The sequence below is a fragment of the Daphnia pulex genome, chromosome 3, assembly GCF_021134715.1.
Source record: "Daphnia pulex isolate KAP4 chromosome 3, ASM2113471v1".
Taxonomy (NCBI): domain Eukaryota; kingdom Metazoa; phylum Arthropoda; class Branchiopoda; order Diplostraca; family Daphniidae; genus Daphnia; species Daphnia pulex.
This window is the reverse complement of record NC_060019.1, coordinates 3,847,613-3,862,599: the sequence shown is the minus strand read 5'-3', so window position 1 is coordinate 3,862,599 and position 14,987 is coordinate 3,847,613. Positions and strand designations below refer to the sequence as shown.

The following is a 14,987-nucleotide window of genomic DNA, read 5'->3' as shown; positions in this document are numbered from 1 at the left end:
ACAAGCATTAATGTAATTATGCTTAGAGTTGTTAGCGATGTGGTGGTACAGCCTTTGACTGGGTCTTATTACATAGGCTATATCTGGCACGCGACACCTCCTACGATTGCCACTATTGGGCCATCGCTAACGAGGAAATCGATCAACGCCGCATCATTTTGGACGCAACAACATAACACACACACAAAAAAAGAACTCGTGCGTAACCAACAAGATTCATCAAGTTTTGATCGATGATGAGAAGGTGCTTTGTTATGCGTTCAGTGATGCATCATTTCTTTTCTTTTCCCTTTTTTTTTGTCCGTAAATGATCGTCATCATGATCCGTTACGTCGTCAAAGACAGAAGACAACTTGAGACAATATTCCAGCAATATTGTGAGAAAGTAGCGCCATTAATATCTTTCACGACAGTTTTTACCCAAACGACAAAAGGAAAATTTCACTATAAAATGTTAGCTGAAAAAATTTAATCAATGGTAAAAGATGCTGCCTTCAGTGTCGGATGAAAAAAAAAGTACAACATTTTTTAAAGCTAGATATATAATCACATCATAAAAATATGTCTCGATTGTTTGAGAGCTCCACCGAATTCTTGAAATCATTCTAATATCATTCTTGTTTTTCTTGCACACAGCATTTCTGCTGCGTGACTAACGAGCGCAAACGTTTTGAAGCGCGAAATAATAAAGTGATTACGGTGTATATTCCTTCAAAGATGCCACAGTAAGATATCACGACAAGGACGCGGAACGTGAGAGCCTCCTACTATCTCACGGTTGCCAAAATGTTGGTCCCGAAACGGCACCACGGATAAATATATCAACGTCAAAGTGAAGAGAGGTTATAGCAGAGAAAGAGAAGAAACCATCAACTGTTAATAGCGCCTAATGCGCGTGACACCACCCCCGGACTCTCCGCCCCCTTCTTTTTGGTTCCCCTTTCTTCGATTTGTATTCAAAAATAGGTTGTCCCGAGTCCCGACAACACGGGTCGTCCCCGCAGACAACAAACAGACGTCCCGTGGCCGAGTCAGCACGAGAAGAAATATGCTCCCGTCAATCACACGCGTTCCGGAAATAAAAGGGCCAGCAGCAGCAACGGGCAGCCCGGCGATAGTCAAGTGAAGGGCAAAAGGCAAAGGAACAACAGGGCAGACACACAACTGAACAAGAATAAAATCGAAAAAATGTGCTGATGCTGACGTCTTTGGCAAAAGCTGGGAAAAAAAATCACAGTTCGTACACGAATATTCTGGTTTCATACGGATGGTGACCGTTTCAGCATAACTGGACAATGCTGTGAATTATATATCAAAATCAGACATGAGCGAAAACCATAAGAGATGTCGACCACGTCTCATCCATCGTGGAAAACCAACGTGATCGATCAGCGTCAGCGTGAAATTGGACCCTCCCCCCCCCGGGAATCATTTTCCAATGACCCATCACACACAAACAAAAGAATTGATGAAATGGTATAGGACAACATTATTGCGTGGGAGTGCTGGTCGTTCCCATTTCGTCGAGAGAGGTCATCGGGATCATTCGGTGAATTAGATCCGTTTATTCGACCAGTAATATACTACAAACAGAAGTGGCTATATGTACCGGACGCTTCAATATAGGCTAGATCCCGCTGCTGACATGTTTGTTCTACCATTTATCGTATTACGTTGTTCCAACATTTATACGTGGGCGTTAGCCCAGTCCATTCCAAAGATGCTTTCAAAAGATTAGCATGAGAGTTCCCATTAAGTGCGACGACTGTCAATGCCGGGTTTATCTGAAAATGCCAACGGATGTTATCATTTGTTTAGATGAGAGTGAAAGTAGTATAGTAGACCCTAGACCGTGTTCGACGAAATGGTTCTCCTCTTCTTTTCATCCTACCAAAGCAATTGGAAAGATAAAGGCTTTATCGTTAGATATGACTAGAGGCAACAACTGCGCAGCTATGCCATTAAATCAGGTGTACCATACAGGCTATATATTCTGATATCCCATAGATAAAATAGGTCGGATGGAAGCAAATTTATACTAGCCTAAATATCTCATATTGTTCACTGCACCGAAATGCGCATCGCAGTACTGTATAATAAATTCGAGAATGATTTCGGAGGGAACCGGATCGCCTGGAAGATGCAGTTGTCTACTTTTATAATGGGCAGTGCTTGGTTGGATGTATATATCACATGGCTCTGGAACACCTGGAAGATGGCCCGGAAAAATAAATATACTCGCAAGTCGCCAAAAGACTCGGATAGCGATCAAGAGTTTAGTCGTCTATACTAGCTATGTTCTATTTCTCTTGGCGATTGATGTTTTGATATTATAGCAATGCCATAGGGTTGAAGAGCCAAAAGAAAAGAGACGGCCGGGACGGACCCGAAACGCAATAAGGCGAGAGAAAACCTAACAAAATCCGAACGGCGCTGCTGCCGAGCAGTTAGTTCGATCATTTCAACAAAAGATCTTGGCGTGCTGGGTGCCATTATTCGGACGGTCTGGTAAAATATATAGAGATACCGGTTTCCGCGATAGTTGGCAATCTGGAATACATAAAATATCCATTATCCAACATGCGGCAAAAGCCAAAAAACGTTGTCAAGCAAGAGGTCGACTCGAAGCAGGCGGCTATAATACAGCAGCAGCCAGCCAGCAGCCAGAATCCGTTTGAGCGTCGCGCCATTTGGCATCGGAAATCTGAGAAGACGACGACAACGACGGCTATTACAGATATTCCCCGATAGAGAACATATATGGATCAGCCAAATATAGCGATCACCAATCTCTATACCAAAAGGCAATTACAATCGTTAGCTTTTACAGCCATATGTTTCTGTGCTCAAGCAAAATCAATTTCGATTTCACGTACATGCAGGAGCCAAGGTCCGCTTCTAAGAAACGAATGATGGAATATATTTTATTCCCAGTCGTACAGACATGAAATCCCGTCAGTTTTATTATAGTTTCAGTCATTTTCATCACTGAAAAAATCATTTATGGGTCGATCGCAAAAATTTGACTAACATGTCACTAGAACCATTATTGTTCCAAAGAGGATGGTACGTGTTGTACGTGACAGAGCAACAGATCCATAAACCTGTTCCTCCTCAACAGTTGAGACAAGGAAAAGGTTCTATCACCTCCGCGTTGTAAGAAAAACCATCATCGTTTACGACATTGAGAAACGCCGTAAAAGTTTGAAAAATAAAATAAAAAATAAAAAGTGTTTGACGAAAGTGCGGGATGAACGCCGGGAATTGTTTAAGGGCGAAGGAGGAATCAAGTAGTAATGCATTGCGAACACAGACATTGATGATGACGATGGCGCGCATTCAATAACAGAAATATACTGCTGCTCCCCGCAGAAGAACCGCAACATTTTTTTTATGCCCACGCATTTTATGTTTTAGCGCAGTAGCGCTATTTTTCTCGTCGTTGGAATATGCGGGATATAGAGACATTTTTTTTAGGTGGTCAAAAATGGGAACGTGATTATTATTTAGGCAGAAAGCCTAACGGTGGTTATATAGAAGCAAAACGACATTTTTTTTTTTCATAAAAGGTCTGCGTGTCAAATTTTTTGGCTGTGAAAAAAATAATAACCAAAATGGTAGTTTTCATGCCATTGCAAGGCGACCAGCAACTGGTCACGAAAAATGTGAAATTGATGCGACGTTTCAAAAATCGGATATTCGGTAGATGGTCCAAAATCTTTATGGTGCACATCTTTAAAGGAAACCGTTATCAAATTGGCCTATTCATACGCAGAATAGTCGTACCATAGAAGTTAACACAATTCAAAAGAGGAGAGACAGGATGAACATTTGAGGCTATTGTTGAAGACGCTGCCAAATGTCGACGGACGCGTCAGATTTCCGTCGTCTTTTCAGACTTTTAGCCTTTAATAATAAAAAAAAATCCTAAATTGCTCATCAGTTGGGCAGCTGGCGAGAGGAAAGTATTTCAACCGCGCATTTCAAGGCGTGTCGGACTTGGCTCTATATGGAGTTAATTGACCGCTTCGCTTCGACCATATCTCCATAATAACCTCGTAAAAATGGCCTAATGTTACGAAGAAGAAGAAGAAGAAAAAGAGCCCCAAAAAGAGCGTTCAGTCATAAAGAAAGCATCGAAATGAGACGGGCCATGTAAGTGCTGCCACATTCGCCACATTCGCTATGGCTTTATACACAGGGTCCAGCAACATTGAAGTGGTAATGCGATGTGAAGCTGCTGGGGCGATCGTTTTTCTGACCTCAAATATATAACTACTAACCTGCAACGGGACTGGAGATGGGCGCTGGGTAATTGACGGCCGACGACAGGTAGACGGGTCGGTAGTGGGCCAGTATGGCCGGGTCCAGGGCGGACGTCGTGACGTAGCCTGGCAGAGGTTTGACCAGGAAGCGCTGAGCCGGTTGGCTCGCCGGCGTCCATCCGTAGCGACGGGTGGTGGCGGTCATCAGCGTGCCGGCGGCCAGGAGGAGGCCGTACGAAACGCATTGAGTCACCGACGCACAGAAGAGGATAACCCAACCCCAGCCCGCTTCGGGGTAATAATGAAGCTTCAAAGTTCGCAACTCTCGGGCCGTTCGAGCGAACGCCTAACGAACCAACGCATATAAAGTCTCGTTAGAAAAATTAAAAATAGACGTGTCTCTTTAATAATAAGTCATTTATCATATAAGATCTAAATTCATTTCTATATCTAATAGCCAGTAGTATTCTAGATAATCTAATCTGGGTTTCAGCCATGATTTGATTCGGCCATACCAGCGAGGGAGTTGGGGTTGGGCGGAGGAGTTGTGGCCGGAAGCTTCCCCGTCGACACGGTTTATATAGGCAATAGACACGAAATGTCGACCAGCTATAATACAGCCGAGATTATAGACCATTGATTCAGCGTGTGCGCTTGTACTGGAACTGATGGTCATTTGGCGTCCAGCCTAAACAAGTTCACTCGTCAAACATCAATAGAGAGTGAGCCCTATATATAGGCTACTACGTGTTTACTATATAGGCTTCTGATATAATACACTGCTGAGCTATTCAAGTTGTTTCGTTATTGTGTCCGAACCGCTGGCTGGCCGCAGTCGTTGGCTCGTTTGTTGGCGTGGACTACATTTTTCAATCGATCGACCCGAGTCATACACTCGCGCGGTGCCTTTAGGACTCTAAACGAATAGCTAGTTGGGATACGCCCTGGTTTGGACGGCCCTGGCGCTTTTTGTGTCCATTATTGGCCAAAATGGGCAATGCCAAGGAAAAAGGAAGATCAGAAGAAGAAGAATTCGAACTGAAGAATAAGAGAATAATGCAGATGCAGGGTGCAGCCGAGGGAATGATAGGTTTAGGAGAGAAGTGGAGGAAGAAGAAGAGTGGAGAAAAAGAGAAAATAGAAACAGAGTTGGGGCGGGCAGGACGCAGCAGCACAGCAGTGCTGACTGTGCGCGAGAGACGGCCAGCAAAAGATCGTCAACCAAATAAGGCAGAACTTTTGCTTTAATTGGGCGGCGAGTGGATGATTGCACGAACGTCAGCGTCACGACCGGACGGCGCCGCAACAAAAGAACCCGTTTCTATTAGGGACAGACCGCGCGACTGACGTCGTCGTCCATGTATAAAAACGATCGATAAATAAAACAGTGAGTCAGGCTGGGCTAATATGTGGGCCTGTGCCGACTCTCGACGTCACGGCCATGTATAAATAATATCATCTTGAAATATTAACCAAAATATTCGTTGAACGCCGAAAGAGGCTATGGTATATACCTATATATATACCATTCTTATCTTGGCCTACCTACACAATCCCAATATTTTTCAATTAACAATGAGACCCAAAATGGATGACCTTTTTTCGGCTTCATTTTTCCTTTTTTTTTTATTCTATCATTTACATGTCCATTAATAGAAACAATCTTTTTTTCTCTCCCACCGTGACTGTATTTTTTGTTTTATGTATGCCAGTTATTCTGAATTCATATCCCGCTGTATTCTAAACGAGAGGAGAGAAAATATGCCATGCGCTGCTTTTTTCCGTTTTTTCTTTTCTTGTTGTTTTCCACCCCAGATGGGTCGTACGGTAAGATAGAAATCAAGCATAATTTATTGCATGCAAAGTAGGGCCACATCTCAGTTGTAGCCGGTACATTCTAAAAGCGGTTTATAAACGTCAGATAGCAATTTATTCTTTTGTCATTGATTTTTTGATTCATCTGTGGATTTTAGAAGCCCTCCCTCATTCTTATTGCATCTCTCATTCTTCCCGTCTGTCGCAATTAATCTTGTCTTCGTTTTTTATGTTGCAATTTGCTTGTAATTCTCCTCGTTAAATTCTTACTCCCGAAGAAATATTTCGACATTTTTTTAATTTACTAAAAAAAAAGAAAAGAATAAAGAAAAGTTTGCGGTAGAAATCGAGCTTCGTCAGCAATCAGAATTTAAATTTCTTTTTCAAATCTAAATTTCGTAACCTGATTTATGTCCCAGCAAAAGTCTCTGAAATTTATATAATCACGGTCGAAAACTGAAATCCTTGTTTCCTTCTTTGATGCCTGACCGCACTACTGATGATCTCGGAAGTGACGTAAAGTGACGTAAGTAGACAAACACGAATTGGGAACAAGATTGCTTTGCTTCTCTCTTTTAGCATACTCGCCACCCAGTGGTTCTCGTTTATATAATTCGTTTCTACGGTATCTACGGGTCTACGGTATCTATCTTGAATATCATTAACAATTCTCGCAATGAATTATCTCTGTTATCATAGGCCTATAATTTTATTTCATTTTGATTAATTTCTGAGCAAAATTTTCTAGACTAATATTAATCGAATCTAATTCAAATCGATCAAATCGAAATCGAATATTGACTTTCGAAGATTTTGGCGAAATTGTAGGGAAATCCCCATTTTTTTTTCTTTTTAAATTTTAATTAAAAAAAAACTCTCCATTTTAAAAATACATTTCCCAATACATTATATTTATCTATAGCTTTGTTAGTCTGGCTTCGCGCCTTTTAAAGTCTATATACAGCCCTTTGATTTCGAAATGAGGCGCCGGTTTTGTATACTACACGAAGAATAAAATTGCTTTCATGACTGTGACGAAGGACTTGACGTGATGACGTGAGACTTGACACGCCATCAGCCCGTCATTCCAGTCTGTGTCGAATATCTTAACTTGAATCTTTTTGACTCTCGCTTCAACCTCGAAATATCAGCGAGTTTTGATCGAAATCGTTTGCTAATTATCTCCCATGACTCCCATTCCTTGACTAATAACGCGCGCCAACCGAGCCAACACGACGCGCCTGTTCGAAAGACAAAACCATTTTTGAAAAAAGGCTTTTCTCTTTTTTTTTCGATTTTTTTGTCTCGTTCCTTTAATGGATCATACATTTGATTAGCTCTCCATCTATATGCATTCCTGTTCAAAAGTGTTATTTCAAATATTTTTGAAAACGACAGCTCTATTTTTGTTGTTTTTCTACTTGGCGACAAGTCCTTATCGGTCTGTATATAAGAACGTGACCAACTGGAAAGTTATTTTTTGTACAAGTTGTTACACAACCATTATCTAACCTTTTTTTAAAAAAATAAAATAAAAATATACAAATACCCAGCCGTCTGGTACTGGAAATAAAAGATATTATCTTTCGAATGGATTCAAATACTGATCCATTTCGTGGTGAAATGAGATTCTTCACAGAACTAATTACACGAGAGACTTGTAATCAATCACACTCAATTCTGGCTGACGTGTGGACTACTTGTTCAAATGTAGAAATGATTAAGTAGCGGGAGGATAAAAAAAAGAAATGAAATGAAACTTTGCCTGGATTTTGTCTTTGGACGTGAGCGCGTTTTGAGCTGTGCCCGACGGGTTTCCGGCATCGAGGGCTGGAGCGGACGGATCAGACGGCTGGGCGACTTCGCTCTTGCACCGCCTCAGCTCGTAATTGGTCTTGGCCGGCAGCGGACGCGGACGCGGGTCCTCGAAGCTGGAAACCCGTCTGACGACCCGAGTATTCGTCGGCGGCTGTGCAAGAGCGACGGATGTCTCAACTAGCGGCAGAACAACTGATGAAGTCACCAGATCCAGCGCGTCACTGTCCCGCCGCTTTTCCGTCTCTTGCCACGTCAAGCGCATCGTCCGACCGCCAATAAATGTCTTGGCTTTCCTAGCGCTGCTGCTGGTGACGACGAGCGACGATCGGCTCTTCAGATTCTCAACCTCGTCTTCCTTTGTGGCGTTGAGTTCCTCCTCCACTTCTTCTTCTTCTTTTTCTTCTTCTTCTTCGACATTATTCTGCGTTGTCGGGGGTTTTGATCGGGAAGGATCGCACGGTCAAATCAAAATCAATTAGCCGATTTTAATTTTACTAGGCTATACTCTCAGTCGCCGTAGAAAAATAAAACTTTGAAACATGTGTGTGTGTGTGGCTAAAGGCTGAGGACATGGGCTCTTTTTTGCGAGTCTTGTTTTCTTCTTATCTTAAAGAAAATGAAGGCGAATAACAGAGAAGAGACAAAGTGAAGAGAGAGACTCTTTCTGGACCGTGGGCGCTGTGGCTGCTGCGCCTCTAGTCGTCACATTCTAATCAGCCTAACTGCCTCATCAAACCCGATTATACGAGCGGGTAAATAACCGTTTACAACAGAGAGGCGGCCGGGGGAGAAAAAACAAAAAAACAAAAAAACAAACGGGAGTTTTGTATTATATAACAACCCCCGGCTAACTGAAGCAGATTTCTCCTGGCGGTCATTCTTCTTCTTCTCTTCACTCTCGCCTCCTATCTCTCCTATATGTACATATTTATATATACTTTCCTATTTTCCCTCTCCACTCTCTCTCTATCTCTCGCTGTTCTAAACTTTGTTATACACGCATTGGTTTTGGTGTATCGACTGGCATTTTAAATGCTGTCCAGCCATCACAACAGCCGATATTACTCATCCGGTGCGCGCAACATCGTGAACTGTTGATTGTTTTTTGGGCTGCTGGTGGGAGTATATTTATAGGAAAGACAAGAAGAAAAGAAGAAACAAAAACAGCGAACAACGGAACAAAAGACTCCGGTCATGCTGAGTAATGCTCCTCGCCTATACTCTGCTACATCCTATAACCCCGGCCCCGTGCGCTCTTTTCCCCCCACCACCCGAACATGGGCAATGGCAATGGTGAAGAGGCTTTTTGGATATACTGTTGAAACTGCTGGCGGCGAATAATGGCCACAGAGAGCAGCAGCTCAACTCTCTTCTCTCTCTCTCTCTCTCAAATCTTTTCTGACGTCCCAAAGTTTCGCAGAAGAACAATGAGAAAACAAAAGAGCTGCGCATATGAAAAGAATCTCCCCGCCATTCCCAATGAATTAATAATGATGACTCTCGACTCAAGAGTCTTGAGTGAGCCAACCGCTCGTTCCGAACGATTTGGTTGGGGGGTTTGGTTATTGTCTGTGAATAATTATCATAGAAAACGCCAAAGAAAATTAAAGTTTCGAAGCTATATGTAATCACATTTTCGAACCCTTTCTCTGGTTTTTACGGGCGCTGGAATCTTCTTGTTTTGGTGCCGTATTCTTTGACGAAAGACGAGAGGTTGCAACGGTCTACAAGGAAGGAGAAATTCAAATAGATGCCAATGCCACTCGGTTTTCTGTATAGGCAGCGGCTAGGCTATAATTCATTACGTCCGAAAAGATCACCTCGAGTGAGATTTGTATAGGTATGAAGAACCGGCGTGATCGTGAGAAAGAAGGAGAAGATTAGACGCACTTGTGAATGATTGGCACCATTATGCGAGCCGGGGGAATTTTTTTCCCTAATGAGAATAAAGAGAAGACAGATGGGAGACACAAGTGGGCTCTACGTGTGATGGCTGTGATGCGCTTTCACAGCGCAGATGGGCGCTGAGATATTTGCGTAAATTATTCAACATCAAGAGTCTCCATGTCCAAATCCCTTCTCAGCCAAACACATACGCTTTGTACACGTATACGAAAGAGACAGAAAATGTCAAATGCGTATTACATTTTATACAAGAAAAGAAATACGAAATGAAAATAATATACACAGATGGACGACCGTGCATACGAAGGAGGATATAATTTTATCATATCTGTATATATACACCTACATGTGGTCGTGTCTCAGTCAGGCCAGCTCTTGAATTGAAGTTGGCCGGAGGTGGTGCTGAGACTCCGACGGAGTTTGGAAACCAACCCAGCGGGCCGCAACTCGAAGACAAGAGCTGGGAACTCTTCTTCTGGCCGGCCATTCAATGCCAGCACTGCAGCTGCGCTGTCTAATGTGGAATTCTAATATTCACTCGGCACTATCCAAGTTTAATATGTAGAAACTTTTAGAATTAATCCGCTTTCGGGTGGGGACTGTGAAACTCACAACTTGCACTTGCACTTGCACTTCACGATTACATAATCACTAATTGCAATTTCGATCGGAGTCGAGCGCTCGCCACGATCAACCCCTTCTCTGTTTGCTTGGACGGCCAATCGAAAAATAACATCACTGAATTTGAACACAAAAATCCGACAGTTCCAGCAAAAATGCAAACACCGTCACGCCGCCCAGTCTGTGACGGGAGCGAGGAGGATCCGGCCGTCAAGAAAAATGTTTACACAGATTAAAGAGCGGGCAACTTATTCACAAGTGGGCGGCCGGGGCCAGGGCGCGTAGGGGGCAATTTCACCTTTAACCAACACAATCCAAGTCAATGAGTTTGCGGGTATAAACCGTAAAGAAGGAGGGCAATTGCTGGGCTCTCTAGTCGTTTTTCGAACGGTCACGCGTTTCACTCTGAAGTCGAAAAGATCAGGAGAGAAACAACATCGGAAAGAGTCGGGTGAGTTAGGAAAATGAGCAGTCAGAGATGCTAGAGCAAAGGGAGCAGCCAGCCCAGCTAGTTGCTCTACTTTCCAGCCACTGCTACTCCGACTCTCTTGGCCCTGTGTTCTCTATCTCTTTCACTCGCTCTCTTTTTTCTTTTTTTCTTTTTTTCTTTTTTGGATCTATCTCGGCGGCAGGCACTGCGCTGTGTCGAGTATATCTAGGAGCAAGCCATTCAACGCACGACGACCGAGCAAGACTTGCTGGATGAGTTGGCCTCAGACTGGAACATTACATGCAAAACGTCGCGCGTGCTCCTCCAATAACCGTTAGATCGCTGTTATCGCCTCGCCAAGTTGTGCGATGATGATGATTACGAGTCTGCCACTATTTTCGGCTTTGATATCAGACCAATTCGTCTACTTTTCTTTCTGAAATTTTCATTTATTTTGTTTCATTCAAAGAGAGGAAATCAAATTGTAGCACGAAACTTTCACGACTGTTCACGCCGTGTTGCAGCAACTCCATTTGACTGAATTATGTTCCAAATGTTGGGTTCACACTCGTGTACACACTGCCGCGTTGCTCCGGTTAATAATTGGCGAGAGAGAAACAAATTCGAACGCGGGATCAGCCCGGGTGCGCCTTTTCTTTGATTTATTTGATTTGATTTATTTATTCGTTTGTTTTTTTCCCAGAATTTTTTGCCAGTGGTGAAAAGAGATAAAGTCACGCGTCGGGAAACGACAGTTTGTCTCTCACGAGTGGGAAAATTCGAGCAGAGCGCGAGCGAGCGAAAAGGATGGTTCACTTGGAAGGTTGACGTACGTTGGTGTCGTCGTTTTGTCCCATTCACGCCGCCCCCATCAACATGCAAAGGCGCGGGATTGGGCGGCTTCTCTTTTTCCTTTTCCTTTCCCTTCCTTTTCTTCTTATTGCCTTTGTTTCGCCCGTCTCGATCGTTGGCTCCCGAGCGGCCTCTTTTGCATGTCAAATCAAGTCGAATCCGCTTCAATCGATACAACTGAGCTGGTGGCGATGAATCAAACCGTTCAGTGTGGTTCTTATGGGCTATTTACTGTAGCAAAGTCCCATTCATCCGCAAGAGTCTGATACGACGATGAGAGCGTCCAACGTATTCCGCATTTATCAACCGAAATAAAAGAAGAACCGATAACGAATAATAACAACACCAGGAATATTTTGAAAAAATGAAATCAAACGGCCAACAGAATTAACGGCGCGAACGGACGTGGATATTAAAATGTGGAATGTCAGGAAAAAAACCAAAACAATCAAAGTTGGTGGCTGGCGATAGTTGTTTGCTGGCGTGCTGCTGTACAGGAGCGTCGTTGCCAGAAGCAGCCGCACCGCTGCACGGTTGATAGTCGACTGACTCTGGCCGCGTCACCGTTGCCAGCCTTTAAGAGTGTCGCTCACGCACAAACCGCGCTGGCATCACAAGAAGAGAGAGTGTGCTGGTGCTGAGCGCCTGTCTTGTTGTATACACGCGTGTGTGTAAAGGGAAGAGAGAACAAGAAAAACGAGGCGAAGAAGAAGAAGAAGAATAAAAAGAATATAAGGAAGAAAAAGGATGCTGCTGCCCAGCCATATTTCCACTCCCTTGTACACTAGATACAGTCAAGGAGTGAATAGAAAAGAACGTCGCCATAGTCACACCGACGCCCTGTTACACACGTCTCATAACTGAGCATAGATCGCCAAGTTTTCCTTTACTTATTTTCTCTTGGTCGGCACGCATCAGCATCAATTGTCTTTGCAAAACTTACCACAAAAACCAGCTTTGTCATTTCGACTTTGTGCGTACACAGTCATTTATATCAATTAGAGCCCACGCACAAGACAAATATTCGGGACTTTCTTCACCGACCTGCTGGCGTCTGCAGCTGTGCTTCTTCTGCACGTGCATAATATAGCTATGACGTCCGTTGCATTATAGTACGTACTGAAACAGTTACACAAATATTCCGAAATATGTGAAACTAGAAACGGCATTCATATGGTCTTCTCTTCGGCTAGATTATTACGATATGAGATTTCAAACTTTTTGATTTTTCTCCTGGGAGTTCTTCTTCCTTTTGACTACATATCTCTAGCTGCAGCTTCTATATATTTCGACGTACAGCAGCCAAGGCATTTCTATTCGACCGTCAGAAGAATCGACGCGCGGCTAAACGGGAAAAACCGCCGCTCTGCTGCTGCTGCTGATGGCCAGGGCGAAAGTCATCAATCCGGTCGTAAAACAAAACTGAAACCGACCAGCAGTCAACCATTGCCAGCGGCACACACAGTCATATAACATGAGCCAAAATGGAAGCTGCCGAACGGGTATGGGTATCCATCTCTCTCGTGACTGCTGGGCTCGACCGAAAAAAAAAAGTTGCCAATAATATCGAATCAAAAGAAAGAAGAAATAAAATAAGGAGCGCTGGTGCTGGAAACTCACCAACCGATCACGAATAAGTATAGTAGAATACTATGACAGGGTCATATATCTGTGGTCTGGTTCGATGGCAATTGTCGATCTGCTCTACACGCATCACATCACAGCAGCTGGTTTTTTGGGTGTTCCAAGTAATATGGTAAATGAGTCCGACTACTTATTAGATAATAGCCGATCTCTTCCAGTTAATATGAAAACGACGATATGCTCTCAACTGGCAATAATATAACATAACCGTCTAGCCCGTTGGCACCGTGACTTGTGTCTATAGGGTAGACACACGTGAACGGGCATACGGTGACACAATATCTGAAGCTGATGCCATGCAGTCGGGTCATTATCGATGAAGGACGACCGAGTGCCAGTCGTCCATATCCCAGGGCCGTCGCCAGAGAGCTAGGCTGCTGCGCTATGTAGTCGGGCGCTTCCTAGTGTCGTTACGCTTCACAACCAACATATTTATATCTCTATACGGTGCTACTGCTGATGGCAGAAGAGACTTGTATATTTTAGGTCTATATCTATACTATAGTATAGATCTTGTGCTATTGGCAATGGTAAAAATGTCTTAGTTCTATCGCTGATGGAAAGGCTTTCATTTTATTACCAAACTACTGGCAGACGTGTGTGTACTGTTGTGCTGGAAAACTTGTCGCGACCGAGAGCCCCATTGAGGCGTCAATAGATTGTCAGTTAAATTCTACAAAATGTCTTGTAATTGCCTCTGGATATTTCGACTGCCAGTCAACAGGAAGAAAAATGGCGTCGTCTTATTGCGTCTTCACTTTGGATTGGCATTTGCGTGGGAGGAGGATATAGCCGTCGATAGCGGGTCCGAGTTTTCCCAGCTATACTACTGGTCCCAATAATCATCAAAGAGGTGCAACGCAACTAGCCTGTATACACCAGTTTCTCTATAGGCTGGCCAATTGGAAGCGGCGGCCAAACTAGTGGAAATCAGAGAGTTTGCGGGGTCCCACACGGCAACGAACGGAGAAATGGCGACCAGATTGGCGCCTAGGGAATGTCTGACGTTCTAACTGAACAAATCGCGGATGAGGCAGCGCTTTGATGAGAAGCGAATTCAGACGAGAGAGAGAGAGCCGCTGACTTACTGCGCAAGGCCGATGATGAGCTCAGCGCGAGCGAGTCCAATGCCCCAAACGTCCGCAAAGAAAAAGAAAAAAGAGCCACAAAAGAGTTGCAAGCTCAAGCCTGGCTGTATAGCTACACCCACACCATTCATTAAGGATCTGCCTCGGGTGTCACTTGTCCATTTAAATTTTTCACGAAATTCTAATTTCCCTCTTTATTGTGAACGTGTGTAGAGGAGACGAGAGAGTCGCATTTTGAGGACCGTGTAGACGACTATTATCATATCGGAGAAAGGGTGCTGGACTGCTGGGCGAAATAAGAGAAAAAAGGAAAATGCCTTGCGTGATAACGGCCACCGCCGCCGCATGACGTCGCCCATCTAGTATATACCATCTACGTCTTGTGATGTGTGTGTGGAAGACTCGCTGCTGCCTGCTGCCTGCTGCCTGCCTGCCACTCTCGGCAAACAAAAAGAGAGAGAAAACAAAACACAAGCCCACTGGCCGACGGACGTGTCTATAGTTCTTCTCTCGCCTTTTACGGCTTCTTCTTCTTCTTCTTCTTGTTTA

General features: G+C 43.8%; 1 protein-coding gene across 2 annotated transcripts in view; it reads right to left on the bottom strand.

Moving 5' to 3' along the window:
• LOC124191534 (monocarboxylate transporter 2-like) overlaps window positions 1-14,987 on the bottom strand; it is a 55,989-nt gene that overhangs the window by 27,930 nt on the left and 13,072 nt on the right. Inside the window, exons 1-3 of one of the 2 annotated variants that reach the window (XM_046584823.1) lie at window positions 10,150-12,262; window positions 7,846-8,319; window positions 4,284-4,611 (exon numbers count right to left, since the gene is read on the bottom strand). The exons of the other annotated variant lie outside the window; for it this stretch is intronic. Coding sequence (XP_046440779.1) covers window positions 4,284-4,611; window positions 7,846-8,319; window positions 10,150-10,290 — 943 coding nt within the window. The 5' untranslated portion in view covers window positions 10,291-12,262. Of the gene's footprint in view, window positions 1-4,283; window positions 4,612-7,845; window positions 8,320-10,149; window positions 12,263-14,987 lie in introns of those variants that run through there. 2 annotated transcript variants of the gene reach the window in all.